Source organism: Salvelinus alpinus, chromosome 29 (assembly GCF_045679555.1).
Source record: "Salvelinus alpinus chromosome 29, SLU_Salpinus.1, whole genome shotgun sequence".
Lineage (NCBI taxonomy): Eukaryota > Metazoa > Chordata > Actinopteri > Salmoniformes > Salmonidae > Salvelinus > Salvelinus alpinus.
The window spans coordinates 42305578-42320574 of record NC_092114.1 but is presented as its reverse complement, the minus strand read 5'-3'; the positions used below and the strand labels follow the sequence as shown (position 1 = coordinate 42320574).

The 14997-nt window shown below is 43.8% G+C and overlaps 1 protein-coding gene across 1 annotated transcript in view; it reads right to left on the bottom strand.

Annotated features, from left to right (window-relative positions):
* Positions 1-2265: 2265 nt before the first annotated feature.
* Positions 2266-14997, bottom strand: part of LOC139558756 (syndecan-2-A-like) — a 34886-nt gene continuing 22154 nt past the window's right edge. Inside the window, exons 2-5 of the mRNA XM_071374170.1 lie at positions 12101-12215; positions 11461-11630; positions 9548-9677; positions 2266-4532 (exon numbers count right to left, since the gene is read on the bottom strand). Coding sequence (XP_071230271.1) covers positions 4369-4532; positions 9548-9677; positions 11461-11630; positions 12101-12215 — 579 coding nt within the window. The 3' untranslated portion in view covers positions 2266-4368. The remainder of the gene's footprint in view (positions 4533-9547; positions 9678-11460; positions 11631-12100; positions 12216-14997) is intronic.

Sequence of the window (14997 nt, the reverse complement as noted above, 5' to 3'; positions counted from 1 at the left end):
CACTTTGTTGGTTACTACATGATTCCATATGTATTATTTCATAGTTTTGATGTCTTCACTATTATTCAACAATGTAGAAAATAGTCAAAAAAAAAAAAAAAAACTTGAAAGAGTAGGTGTGTCCAAACATTTGACTGGTACTGTATGTGTTAAAGAAATTGTTGCGCAACCTTAGAAGACAACATCCACCGTATCCATACATTTCTTATGCCTCGTTGGTACAATCAACAGGGAGGAAACAGTAGTTCACCTCCCCACAGCGGCCAATTACAGTACCAGGCCCTTTTGCGGGGGGGGGGGGGGGGGGGGACTGCTTTTCTTTTCCTTTTCACTTCCTCGCCTGTCAAAACCTGAATCCAATAAAGTGCCTTCAACAAATGAACAGCTCTTCAAAGTACTTTTTCGCAATCCTGAGAATAAAGAAAAGATGGCCACCGAGAGAAACACCCTGACCGCGTTTACGCGAGAGCGTTATAAACGTGTAGCCTGACCTTTAGGGTACTTGTTGTGGCATGAAGCTATAAGTGGGGAGTTTTAAGGTGTACCGGAGGCGGTATTGTTGGGAGTTCAGGCCAGAAGACAAACAATTTGGTACATAAATTGTAGGTGCCTTAGTTTGCTTGGTGTGCTTTACAGGGCGGCTGTGCTGCAGCCACACTTCATTACACCATTGTCAGCTGACTTTGGTATTAGAACTGTCTGGTCAATTCGGATGAAGTGTCAGTCCAGAAATGCAGTCATTTAGCTACCTTGCAATTTGGCACAGAACAGCTTAGAACTAAACTCTTTCCACTAATGCCTAATAATACCATCCATCCATCCATACAACTATTCTAACCACCTCTTCTTGGCACAGATGTTTGGCAATGATAGGTGTTGTCCAGTAAGGTTCCTGTGGTGTTTGACCCAGTTTGTGGCCATACAGATAGCTATATAGTACAGTGCAGTGGTCCAGTGGTGTCGTTCGGCTGTGTTTGGTTCACTGAGGTGCTATGGGTCCACACCAGCCCTGGCTTAGCCTCCAGCCATGAGTCCTTATGAGGCTTGACAGCGTGTTTACTTTGGACGCCATTTCCTAGAAGTTTCTGCATGGTTTGGCGCTCACTAACAGTTGATGGCCGGCCTCTTTATTGAATTAGTTCTGTGTCAAAGCGTGAGAGAGGGAGAGAGATAGAGAGAGACGGAGTGGCTTTTGTCCTCTATCGACATTCACCTAAACCCCGTTCCCTACTCTCTCTCCTACTGAGAGGGCCATGAATTTATGTTCCACACTCTGATATATGCACACGGGACACTAACCCTAACACAAACAGAGTCGACCATTCAGGGGGTTATACATTGTGGTCGCACACAAACAGAAGTGGGGAAACTGGATGGATGTGTCGAGGTCCTATTGAATCTCTGCTTTATTCTATTGAGAGGCTTCTCTTTGGGATGTGTTGTACATGTATCGCTTTTGGGCAAATATCACATACTGACATATACTGACCTTGTTCTGTATAGAGAAGCGTATTCGTACAGCGAAACAGCCCGTGCTTCAACCAGTGATAGCATGTCTTCCTTGACCCATTGATCAAGCAAGAAAAGACACACAAACTCACATCCAGTACTCTCCCACGCTACCGACTAAAGCACTCCCACATCCCGCATCCTTCCACTTCTTCAAAGAGAATACAAATGGCTTCTTCAGTCCCAACACTTTGAAGCGTGGAGGTCCTCGCAGCCATTATTCAACTGGAGCGTGAGTAACCCCATTCTGAATGAGCTAACCTTGATCGCATGCTAGTTGTAGTGCGCTGGCACTCTTAAGCCAAGATTTCGGATGCTCTTTAACCTGTCGTCTACGACGGATCCGGAAGCCTCAGGAGCACTATGTCACTCCTGTAACAGATATGGAAACCAGACGCAGGATAATCCCCCCAGTTAGCACTTTACATCCCCATTATACTAATCTCAATCCAGAAACCCATTCAGATTAGTTCAGTAAAATGATAATGCTCCGTCCATCGCTCATAAAGATTAGTCATCACACTGATAATCCCAAATCAAAGCCAAATAGTTATTTATCAGTTATGGGATGACGATATATATGTGCTAATGGATAAGTAATGCATGCTTTTATGGTATATAGTTCATGTTAATCACTACCTAGATATCAGCATCTGTAAAATGGTGTCTTGGGAGACCAGTGTACAGTATTCCTCGGTCATTGATTGTGGCCTGAGGGAGGAAAAACAGTGAAGAGAAAAGACACTGAGATCGATATTAGGCCACAATGTTTATTCAGTAGTGTTGTTTCAACGTATAGGTACAATACTGTCTGCTTTTGTAAGACAAAAAAAAAATGCCAGTCATTATCATCATCCCCCTGGTGTAATGTACGCACCTCCTTATTCTCTCCAAGAGAGCAAGTACATTTCCAAATGGTAGGCACTTTGAAGGTTTAAAACATTGGCGAATATACATTTGTATATATAATATATCTTTTCATATACTAATAAGCAATTGGACTCAATGGTCAGAGCTCTAATAGAAATAAACATCTGTTTTAAAACAAAGAAATAAATGTGGCCATAATGGGAAAATGTGTGATGGTGAGAATACCGTCTTTGGGTTTTGTTTATGCAGTTCAGTACCTTCCTTTCTACGATAAGCTGAGAGAGAGAGAGAGAGAGAGAGAAAGAGAGAGAGAGGGGGGGGGGGGGGGTTGCAGGTAGAGGGCAGAAGCTGGAGGGTATAGCAGAGTGGGGAGGGAGGAGGAAGGGTTGCATGGAGGAGGATGGCCTCAGATGGGTGGTAGGAGTTCAGATGACAACGTCTATTTCACACTACTGTACAGCTCAACATCTCAAAGGAAACTTCACTATCTGTTGTACCTTTCCCCTCGTTGCAGGTTCATGCAGAGGGGAAAGTTCTTGGTAACCAACCTCACACTGTCTGATTATCGCTCTCAGGAAAGCTCTTCCCCGGTAAACAGAGCAATTTTGCGGACCAGCGCCTGCATTGGGATTAGCTCAAATCGAGATGCATTGACTGACCGCAACACTCAAAGCTTTAGAAAAAGGATCCAAACTTCCATTTCACGCTAACAACTGGTTCTGAACCACTGGGAACATCGCCGCGGTCCGCACAGAGCTGACTCATTTCAATGGGCAGCTGGTGCCTGTCCAGTGGTACATAGCGGGCCGTCAGAAAGGATCTCCTGACTAAACCATCGACACGGGGGAGACAAAAACACTGGGCGCGCTGGCAACACGGTGGAGTGAGACAAAGGGGAGGGGACGACAGGTCCATTGGCTCCGGTCCAATCTGATTACCATGAGGAGACGGAGAGAGTGGTGGGGGTGAGAGGGGGAGGTGGTACAGGCAAAGTAAACTAGGGGGAAATATTGGGGGGGTGGAAATTTTACCCCAAATATACTGAACACTCAGAGCTGAATGAGACCAGCAGAGGTGCAATGCAGTGAATGTGCAATATGAAAAGCCGTATGCGATGAATTAAACATCCACAAGACATACTGTAAAGTAGATCTTATATCTTTTTCTTGAGCCCCTGCCACATCTTAGCTTTTAAAGACCAATTCCCGATTATAAACACGTATGCTGTGTAAGAAATGGTTTTGACCAAGAGAAACATTGAAAGAGAACAAAACAAAACAAGACAAACAAAAAATTAAATTAAATGCTCACTTTCCACTAGATGGGTGTGAGAGCAAAAAAAGAAACATTGTAACCCTGAAGGGAGAACATTTACATTGACCGTTATCAGCGTTAATATGAAGACGAAAGGACTTCATGAAAACTACAAAGGCTTTTTTTTTTTTTTTATACATCTGAGAAAAAAAAGATAAATTAATGAAATACACATTTTAGAGATCAATGTCAGACATGCTAGGACAAAAATGAAATAAAAAAAAATATATGAAGTAGGATTGATACAGAATAATTATATTCAATTATTTCCACTTTTAAAAATATTCTTTACAAATACATACTGCTACAGTTAAATAGTAGTCAGTGACTAAAAACAGCTCCTTTGACAGAAGACCGATGGAATCAGTTTTTCTCACCTTTACAGATTGTGTTTTTTGTTTCGTTTTTTTCAGCCTTTTCAAATAATACACAAAATGTTTAAATACACTGAGATTTGCCATAAAATAAGCAATGCTTGGCTTTTCATTTAAAAAAAGAAGAAAGAAAATGTCTTAATTACAATACTCTATGCAAAAGCTTTCCTTTATGTATTTTTTCCTCAATAAATGTTTAACTTTTTTTGTTGTTGTTGTATTTTAACAGCTTTTGTCGTTGTCATGGACTGCCATAAACTGTCACTGTGATTTGTCAATCTTCTCGCGAGGGGGCGGGGCTTTAGGCATAAAACTCCTTGGTTGGGGCCTTCTGATATGCTGCCCCAGAGGGTTTCCTCTCTCCCAGGTCGTAGCTGCCCTCATCCTTCTTCCTCATGCGGTAAACCAAGAGGAGGATGAGGAAGATGGCAAAGAGGAAGCCAATAACTCCGCCCGCAATGACAGCTGTGGACAGAGAGCAGGAGAGGTCAGAGGTCAAAGGTTATTCAGAGGACACTGAAGCTTACAGCATCAAGAGAGGGAACTTTGAATGCACTGTACCCTTTCGTAAGCAATCTACCTGTCAAGCTACTCGACATTACTCCCAGATCTTGCCCTTTTTTCTTGTGTGCTAATTCTTTACATAGGCTTTCGTAATTTTCCCATTAATACTTGTATGAGGTTTCTTTATAGTCCTTAATCTGTTTTAGGGCTCTCATGACGAAACAATCTCCCCTCTGCTTCAGTTTTATTTCCACATCTTGGACTGGCCCCTCAGCCCCATGGGTAAAAAGAAACCTGCCACTCTTCCAGAAAATTACCCTCCTGGAAACCGTGCAGTGCCTCGGTGTGGAGCGGATAAATGTACATGAAATGACGACAATTAGAGTTGTGGGAGCCATGGGGGACAGGAAGAGGAAAATTAGAGGTATAGAGGACAGGAGGAGGTTAGCTAGCCACGTCTGTTTGCACAGTGGGCTGGGCCTTCTGGTCTCTGGGTTTTACATTGCGTTAATCCACAGTATTTACAGCCTTGTCAAGGCCAGGGTTTCAGTGGATGTGGCCAACGTGACAGTAATTGAAAACAAATGAAAAAAGTAGTATACCTAGCAGACAGACTTTGAAAAGTCAGGGCCTCACATGTCTATAGGGTAGATCATTTGAGAAATGTTGAAATACACTAGTTAGACAAATATTCAAGTTTGGATGTAGCTTTTAGAATTTGAAAACTCTGGAATATACATACAAATCCAAATGAGCAAAGGCAACTAACTAGATGGATGTTTGTGGGATACACACTACATGACCAAAAGTATGTGGACACGCTGGTCGAACATCTCATTCCAAAATCATGGTCAATAATATGGAGTTGGTCCCACCTTTGCTGCTATAACAGCCTCCACATACTTCTGGGAATGCTTTCCACTAGATGTTGGAACATTGCTGCGAGGACTTACTTCCATTCAGCCACAAGCGCATTAGTGAGGTCGGGCACTGATGTTGGGCGATTAGGCCTGGCTCGCAGTCGCATTTCCAATTCATCCCAAAGGTGTTCGGTGAGGTTGAGGTCAGGGATCTGTGCAGGCCAGTCAAGTTCTTCCCCACCGATCTCGACAAACTATTTCTATATGGACCTCGCTTTGTGTACAGGGGCATTGCCATGCTGAAAGAGGAAAGGGCCTTTCCCAAACTGTTGCCACAAAGATGGAAGCACAGAATTGTCTATAATGTAATTGTATGCTGTAGCTTTAATATTTTCCTTCACTGGAACTAAGGGGCCAGCTCGTATCATGAAAAACAGCCCCAGACCATTATTCCTCCTTCACCAAATTTTATGCATTGGGGCATGTAGCATTCTTCTGGCATCCGCTATATCCAGATTCATCTGTCGGACTGCCAGATGGTGAAGCGGGATTCATCACTCCAGAGAATGCGTTTCCACTGCTCCAGAGTCCAATGGCGGTGAGCTTCACACCACTCCAGCCGAGGCTTGGCATTGCGCATGGTGATCTCAGGCTTGTGTGCGGCTGCTCGGCCATGGAAACCCTTTTCATGAAGCTCCCGACGAACAGTTCTTGTGCTGACGTTGCTTCCAGAGGCAGTTTGGAACTTTGTAGCGAGTGTTGCAACCGAGGACAGATGATTTTTTACGTGCTTCAGCACTCGGCAGTCCCGTTCTGTGAGCTTGTGGGCTACCACTTCGCGGCTGAGCCGTTGTTGCTCCTAAACGTTTCCACTTCACAACAACAGCACTTACAGTTGACAGGGACAGCTTTAGCAGGGCAGAAATTTGACAAATTGACTTGTTGGAAAGGTGGCATCCTATGACGGTGCCACGTTGAAAGTCACTGAGCTCTTAAGAACGGACCATTCTACTGCCAATGTTTGTCTATGGAGATTGCATGGCGGTGTGCTTGATTGTATACACCTGTCAGCAACGGGTGTGTCTGAATTAGCCAAATCCACTCATTTGAAGGGGTATCCACATACTTTTGACCATGTGGTGTATTTCCAGCACAACTATATTGACGTCCTAATTCATCCTCATCCATTTCACTTCGTCACGGGAACTAACAGACGGATGTCACAACAAAGCAGAACTAAAAGTACCAATCCATTTGCAGCACACTACATGTGTATCTCTGACACTGAAGGGAAAACTGCATCAGTGAGTATGATTTCCAGTCAGATAATTTCCCTAGTTTGCATTTCGTTAGAAGGGAAATTAACACTAAATTGGAGCAAACTGCGTTCTGAACTCTGGAAGGTCCCACTGAGGGGTAATTGAGTTTATATATTAAACTGGTTATTTTCAGAAGCTGTAGAGCTTAGAGAGCTTGACGGACGTTGGGAGAAATCCCCCTTCCCCTTTAGATGTGCGTTACTGCACCATTACTACCCAGACCTATTAACAGCATGATTAAGGAATGATCAGGAAGTAAACCAAATGTATAACATCAATGTTAAAACGATTGTGTTATAGATGATTAGGTGTTTCGTCAAGAGTCCCGTTGCAGAGCATGAAGTTGCTGCACAAGTGCCTGAAGATAAAGATGCAGCGAAGACGCAACCAACTAAATGTGCCTGACATCAAGCAGACACACGTTGGCATCGATCCAAAGCATGGCACCTGACCTACTTCATAATCGAAGACGTAATCAAGAACTCAATGAAGAATTCAAACGGCAGTCCGGTTACCCGACAGTAGCTAGGTTTCCATCCAATTGGAGACCGATTTTAAATGTGAATATTCAAAAATCGGCATTAAAAACAATATGCGCATTTTCCCACCAGAGATGTTTTTCCATCAAATGAGTGATGACGTAATGCACATAAAAAAACAACTTTTACGGTTAAATTCCAATGAACTGAATTGAAAAGAAAGTTAAATGGGTTTCCATCGCATTTTGAACTCTACTGATGGTGTTGTCACAAAAACAATTGTGTTATATAGAGAATGAGCTCACTCTGGTCTTGGCAAACGCCCTCTAGCCAACAGCACGCAGATACTGTGCGGATAGGCTACCTACAGTGCCTTCAGAACGTATTCTAACCCCTTGACTTACTCCACATTTTGTCATGTTACAGCCTGTATTCAAAAGGGATTAAATCCATTTTTTTCTTTGCCATCTACACACAATACCCTATAATGCCAAAGTAAAAACATGTTTTTTTTTTATTTATTTGAGCAAATATCTCATTTACATAAGTTCTCACACCCCTGAGTCAGTACTTTGTAGAAGCACCTTTTGCTGCGATTAGAGCTCTTTCTGGGTAAGTAATTGCACACCTGGATTAGTCTTATTTATATTCATATTTGTACATTATTCTTTCAAAAATGATTCAAGCTCTGTCAAGTTGCCATTTTTAAGTCTTGACATAGTTTTGACTTAATTCGGCTTAAAAATCTAACTAAGCCATTCAGGAACATTTAATGTCGTCTTGATAAGCAACTCCAGTGTATATTTGGCCTTGTATTTTAGGTAATTGTATTCCTAAAAGGTGAATTTGTCTCCCAATGTCTGTTGGAAAGCACTGAGTATACTACTTTTATAAAGCCAGCTTCAGTTAGCTTCACATTCTAGCTCAGGCTTCATCCGTACTACGACTCTAGCTGGCTTGTCATACGTGGCTAGGATTTTGTGCTTTGCTCTATTCCATTTTTTTTATCCTAAAAAACTACCTTGCTGATGACAAGCATACCCATAACATGAAGCAGCCACCACCATGCTTGAAAATATGAAGAGTGGTACTCAGTGATGTGTTAGATTTTCCCCAAACATAACGCTTTTTATTCAGACAAATTTGATTTCTTAGCAAAATTTTAGCTGTTTTACTTTCGTGCCCTATTGCAAACAGGATGCTTGTTTTGGAATATTTTTTATTCTGTAAAGGCTTCCTTCTTTTCACTCTGTCATTTAGGTTAGTATTGTGGAGTAACCACAATGTTGTTGATCCATCCTCAGTTTTATGCTTTCACAGCAGTTCACAACAGTTTAATCTCTGTAACTGTTTTAAAGTCACCATTGGCCTCATGGTGAAATCCCTGAGACGGTAACCTTCCTCTCCGGCAACTGAGTTAGGAAGGACCCCTGTATCTTTGTAGTGACTGGGTGTATTTATACACCATCCAAAGTGTAATCAATAACTTCACAATGCTCAAAGGGATATTCAATGTTTGCTTTTTCATATTTATCGATCTACCAATAGGTGCCCTTCTTTGCTAGGCATTGGAAAACCTCCCTGGTCTTTGTGGTTGAATGTGCGTTTGAAATTCACTGCTCGAGGGAGTGACCTTACAGATAATTGTATGTGTGGGGTACAGAGATGAGGTAGATATTCAAAAATCATGTCAAACACTATTATTGCACACAGAGTGAGTCCATGCAACTTATTATGTGACTTGTTAAGCAAATGTTTACTCCTGAACCTATTTAGGCTTGCCATAACAAAGAGATTTATTACTTTTTTTATTACCCAAAAAATTATATGAATTTGTAAAAAATTCTGAAAACATAATTCCACTTTGACATTATGGGGTATTGTGTGTAGGCCAGTGACACACAACACCTCTAGTTAATCAATTTTAAATTTAGGTTGTAACACAACTAAATGGAGAAAAAGTAAAGGGACTGTGAAAACCAAAAAATACAAAAGAGCGAGATTATTTGTATTTGTCAAACAGCAGCCAAGTATCGATCATCATGTCACCAGAATAAGACCCTCGATATATATTTGGAAATAGCATAAAGCTTAAGTACTTTACGCGCATAAAAAGGTTAGATGGAAACCTGGTTAGTCGTATAAGAAATTCAACCTAATTTCCTATTTAATTTCCTATTTAATAGCTCACAACTCATAATCAACCTCTAGTCTATCACAAACAGTAGTCTAGTGTAGATGTGTAGACACAGGTGCAAGGACTGCATCCTGTGTCCACTGTCCAAACCACCAAACCCCAGTGTGGTTTCTGTACATACCTGCCAGCACCTCTGTTCTCTGGAAGAGGTTTTCCGAGCGCACCTCGATGGGCTCCAGTGGGGAGCTGGGGATGCTGGTGGTGCTGGTGATCTGGTTCTTACGCTCGTCCTCTGTGACGGGTACAGGTGGCTGGGAGGAGAGAATGAAAGAGTTACAGATTGAGGGATACAGGTTCTGTACACACATAATGGCCTGGAGCCTCATTTGTCTATCATGCGTAGGCACAAATCTGGGCGTAAATCATGCGCGGGAACATTTCCACGCAAAGTGTGAGATTTAGCAACATTTGCTTGAGAGTGTGCGTACATTTACGCACAACCGTGACCATGTGTACGCATATTGCCAAGTTGTGGAATAAGGGAACTGCTTGTCAAGCGTAGAATGTTGAAAATGTCATAATAAGTAATAATAAAAAAAAAAATTGTATATCATTGTATTTACATTTGACCACATCAGTGCATTTGTTTACGATAACAATCCAATCCAAAGTCATTTGTTAAATCAGAGGCACGTGTGAAAGTGAAACTATTGTTGAAACACTATAAAAGTCTAGGATAATGGGAAATCGAATGAGAGGCTTATCTTGCTCTGTTGGATGATTCAACACACGCTGCATTTTGCAGAGATTGCGTTTTTTAGAGACGTGCTATCCACCCTCGGGTTTTTGGCAGGGGGCACTTATTCAGCGGGAGCTTGCCAATCGGCATCTTTCAGCCCTCGATGAGCCAATGTTTCGGATGCAATCCTCAGCAAAACAAACGTACAATCGCCATACACCCATCACACAACAGGTTGAAGTCAAGAGGGATTTCTTTACCACCGATGGGTTCCAAAGTACGAACGGAGCAATAGAGGGCGCCCACGTGGCCATAAAAGCACCGTCCCAAAACGAGTTCAACTCTGTGAAACAGAAAAGGCGGTTGATAGGTGATGTGATGCGCAAAATACGCTGCTGAATGTGGTGGCGAAGTGGCCAGGTGGTCCGCACGACTCGTTCATTCGACACAGCAATGTCGGCCTATACGCCTACAGCAGGGCTCTGTCGAGGATGGGGGGGGGCTTATTGGTGAGTATATTTTCCATTGCTAAAAGCAACTAATTGTCCTAATGTTCGTCTCTTTATAGCTATGTTTTTACTTTTAAATGGTTAAGCCACAACTGAGCGAGCCAAATAAAACCTTTTGGTTGAACTCAATCTCTGACACTAGACTAGCACCTCTATTTCAGTTTAGAAAAGTTTTTTTGGGGGGGGTTTGCTATTTTTGGTTGTGATGTTATATTTCACGGTACAGCGTTGTATTCTCCCCGCAGGCTTTAAAGGGATGATTTTTTGATCATATTTGGTTCATTCGGGTTGTTTCAAAATGCAAATAGCCAAGGTCGTATTGCTAACATCCATCCCTAGTCTCTTCAGATCCGTAATGATTGAAGGGGCTAGGGGAACAGGAAAGGGACCACTATTGGCAACAAACCTGTGTCCTTGACTTGGCTTACGGGGAAGTGACTGCCACTTACCTAGGAAATAATCCCCCAATACATCATGGTGGTTCCAAGAGTTGATAGTGTTCCAAAATGTGAGATTATGGCTGTTGGTTCAGTAATCCAGCATAATGTACCACAGACCAGATCAACATCAGGGGTCTAGATGACTACCTGATCCTTATTGATCCTAGAATTCATTGGGGTCAATGCATGTTCAACTATTATTTGGGGTGGTGAATTGAAAGGCCCTCAAAGAAAATAGCAGGCAATTTCTAACCCGTTAATTGTACAAAGGAATATCTACCATATGCAGCAGATAAGGACTGGTCATAGGGCAGTTCGGGCAAATGCTCAATGGGCTGGTCCATCTTTAGCTTAGTGGGCCGGTCTAAATAGTCTGGTGTATGGGTAGGTTGTTCTGTTCCCTCACCTCTGTTCGGACTGGCTTCCTGGGCGTTTCCCTAGGCAGGTCTTCTCTGGGCGTGTCTGTCTCCACTCGAGGAGTGAAGTCTTTGGTGGAGTCCTTGGTGGGTTCTGCTTTGGGGGCAATGTACAGCGTGCTCACGGTCACCGCCTCCTCGAACACCTCCTCGCCAACACCTGCAGAGCAAGATGAAGAGATAGTTTGTACTACTTCGCCGGAACTCAATTACTTTCAGTTCAATGTCTGTTGAAGACGAAGGTTGTTTTGAGTCTGTGCTTCAAGTGAAACCCTGCTTTTCACGAGAACCTTTTTAGAAGTACGTTTACATTCCCATTCCTAATGCAATCACAACAGACAAAGCCACCTCCTGATATTCTCGAATGGGATCAGGTGGAGATAAAGTGAGGTAAAAACAGAGTTCGCTACAGTTATCATATCACTTTTTTACAGCCTGCTTTGCTTTGGCCATTTGCCTGTTGTTAAACATTTTGCAAAAGGTGCTTCAACGCCTAAGTAAAAGCTCAGTTCTACAGACATGCCTATTCTGGGTGAAAGACACAGTATACAGCAGTGACTGTTTGTGTCCGCCAGCCTGCCTCCCTGTGCGCGTTGACCCAGTTGAAGGCTACGTTGACCAGACTCTTACCTGACCCTGACCCCGAGTTAAAGTCGTCGTCGTCCTCAGGGTAGTAACCCCCGGACCCTGTGTCGTCAATGAAAAGTTCATCCACTTCGGAGGACGACTTGGCCGCGTCCGCTATCTGAAAGAACAAGAACAGAAACATAGACTAAGTGTTGGGGATTTAGACTGTTCTGAGACCACTTTTCAGTGTGCGAGTCTGACATAACTTTCCTGTAGTCACCACTTTTGTCTTGGAAACACTTTGAGCGGTGAACACGTTTCTGGATGCTACGGTCTCACCTTTGGTAGAAGGCGCTGAGTTTCATTGAAAAGTGAACACCAACGCTCTTCTCACTGGACTCAAAGCCGTAGTTGACACAAAAAAGAGTTGCATTGGTAGTTTCGGATCTATAGTGTGTTCTGCCAGGTAGGCCTATTGCTATTTGCTTGAACATGGTTGTCCATGTACCTCCGAGGAAACTTGTCTCAACAAACCACGCTGGATTATACCACTGTCTCAAGAGACATAACACCCCTCTCTGAACAGATGAGCGTTCAATTAGACGTCTAGCTCCGCCCACAATCGTTGCCCGGGGTGAAAGTCCATAGAAGTGTGTGTGTTTGTCTTACAGCTTAACGAGGAGCCAATAGGGAAGCTGAAATTGAACAATGCTGTTTGTTTGTGTGACTTGCAAAGGCATCGACCCCCTCGAGACTATAGCATGCTAGTTAATAAAATGTTATGTCATCCATCCTCAATTTCCTTTACACACAACGTCATAGAAAGTCAATGTAATGACTGCACATTGGACAAAACATTGCCATTGCTGTGTGCGTGCATGTGGAATAGCTGGGTAGCTGGGTAGGCCCCATGGCAACCTCCATGGCAACCTCCAACCAACCTCCATTCAACCTCACTCAGAGCCCGGGTGTGCTGTCCCCTCCATACTGATGCTCCATACTGATGCTGTGGCCCTTAGAAAAGGGCCACAAAAGACGGCCAACAATAAATCATCCCGGCGTTGCTACGGTGCTTGTGTGGTGGTGGTGCTAGGTGCTGATAAACCTGAAAGTAAATGAACTGGGATTCGATTTTACACTCGCTGCTTTTCCAGAAAAGGCCGGGGAAGAAAGAGTTTCGGAGGGCATGACATAAGAGATTACTCTTTTCTTTGGAAGGAAGCTGTGATAAAGGTAGCAAAGTAGTAGGTTTGTGTTGTTGTTTGTCTCTGTGTGTGTGTGTGTGTGTGTGTGTGTGTGTGTGTGTGTGTGTGTGTGTGTGTGTGTGTGTGTGTGTGTGTGTGTACTCAGTTGTTCACCTATTGCAATAGTAAAAAAGGCAACCTCACACACACACACACACACACACACACACACACACACACACACACACACACACACACACATTTGAAATACTTTATTAGAATCCACCAATCATATTTACATTAAAAAAGGATCCAAACATTTCAACGGTCCCTGTATGTATGACACTCAAGGGTACAGACAGCACCTCCTTCTCCAAATAGCCAGGCTGCCCACGACAGCTGAAACAGAGCAGTACCTAGCCAAATGCTTTGCCCTACTTTTTGTCAGGCCCGCAGTCTGGAGGCCACGCACCGCACGCCTGTGTACGTGGCCGAGACTGCCAAATATCAGCCCCGCCAGCTTGCGCCTCCACCCGAGACTGTCCAAGTGTGCCACGAGGGGCTGGTAATTAAGAAGCTTCCTGGCAAAGGCCTGCTCCATGGAGCCGTCCAATGAGCAGCCCACTTCCAGAATGAGCCATTCCCCCTGGCCCCCCACAACATCATCACCAAGAATGTTTCTGTATGTGTGCTGGTGGTGAGACTACTTCACCTCGCTGGCTATCAAGATCAACAAGGCGGTCATGTCTAGCAATGCGCAAATCCTTGTATGAACAGCAGCCATTCACAACATGGGCAATGGACTCCATTACATTTGACTCATGGAGAATACAAAATGGTTTGCAGGGTTCCAGAGTGGTAGATTATATTTTGTTGGTAGAACTTGCAGCCTCGCCTTAATAGTAAAGGTGAGAATGTCCTCGCCGACGGCAGTATTCTGGAACGGGCAGACGGAGTGGTCAGCACAGTCCAGAGCAGTGAGTTTCCCCCTACAGCCTCAGGCCAGTCCAGTGTTACAGTAGCTGGATCTGTCTGATATCGAGGAGTGTTGCCCTGGATGCAGGATGAGATGTTTCATCATGGGTGACAGAAGCCTCCACAACAACACTGAGATCTGACCACAACTGTGTCCGAGGCAGTCACTGGCTCAGTTTGCATATCAGTCCGTGTCCACCTGAGCTCCACTCCAGTCTGGTTACACAGGTCGTTGAGGTCAAGACAGTCTGACCAGACACCAAAGCCCGCGGCGCGAGTCTCCAATTTCCCATTGACATTCCTCCTGAAGCCCAGGAAGTTGACTGCAGTGTCCATGGCCAGTGGATCCTTCCTCCCCTCTGTTCCCTTACATTCATTGATGTCAAATTGGTAAAAAGGCTATTTAAATCATGTTTTAGTCTAGGTCTCTATAGAGTACGGACAGACATCGGTTAATGCTTCAAGCACACACACACATGCACACACACACACACACACACACACACACACACACACACACACACACACACACACACACACACACACACCCCAAAAGTGGTAAGGACTACGTCATTAACACATTCTCCACCTCCAGCTACGACCCCAACTAACACAGTGAGAGGGAGAGCGGTCGGATGCAAAACATACAATCCCTCTTCACTGGTATGAATGAACGGGAGAAGGCCCATAGCGAATCCACACAGCCAATCAGAGCCTTAGCCGCCTTATCCTTAGCCGAGACCCTTAACAAGCAACGAGCAGCACCTAGCCCTGTGCCTGGTCGACTGACTGACAGACAGA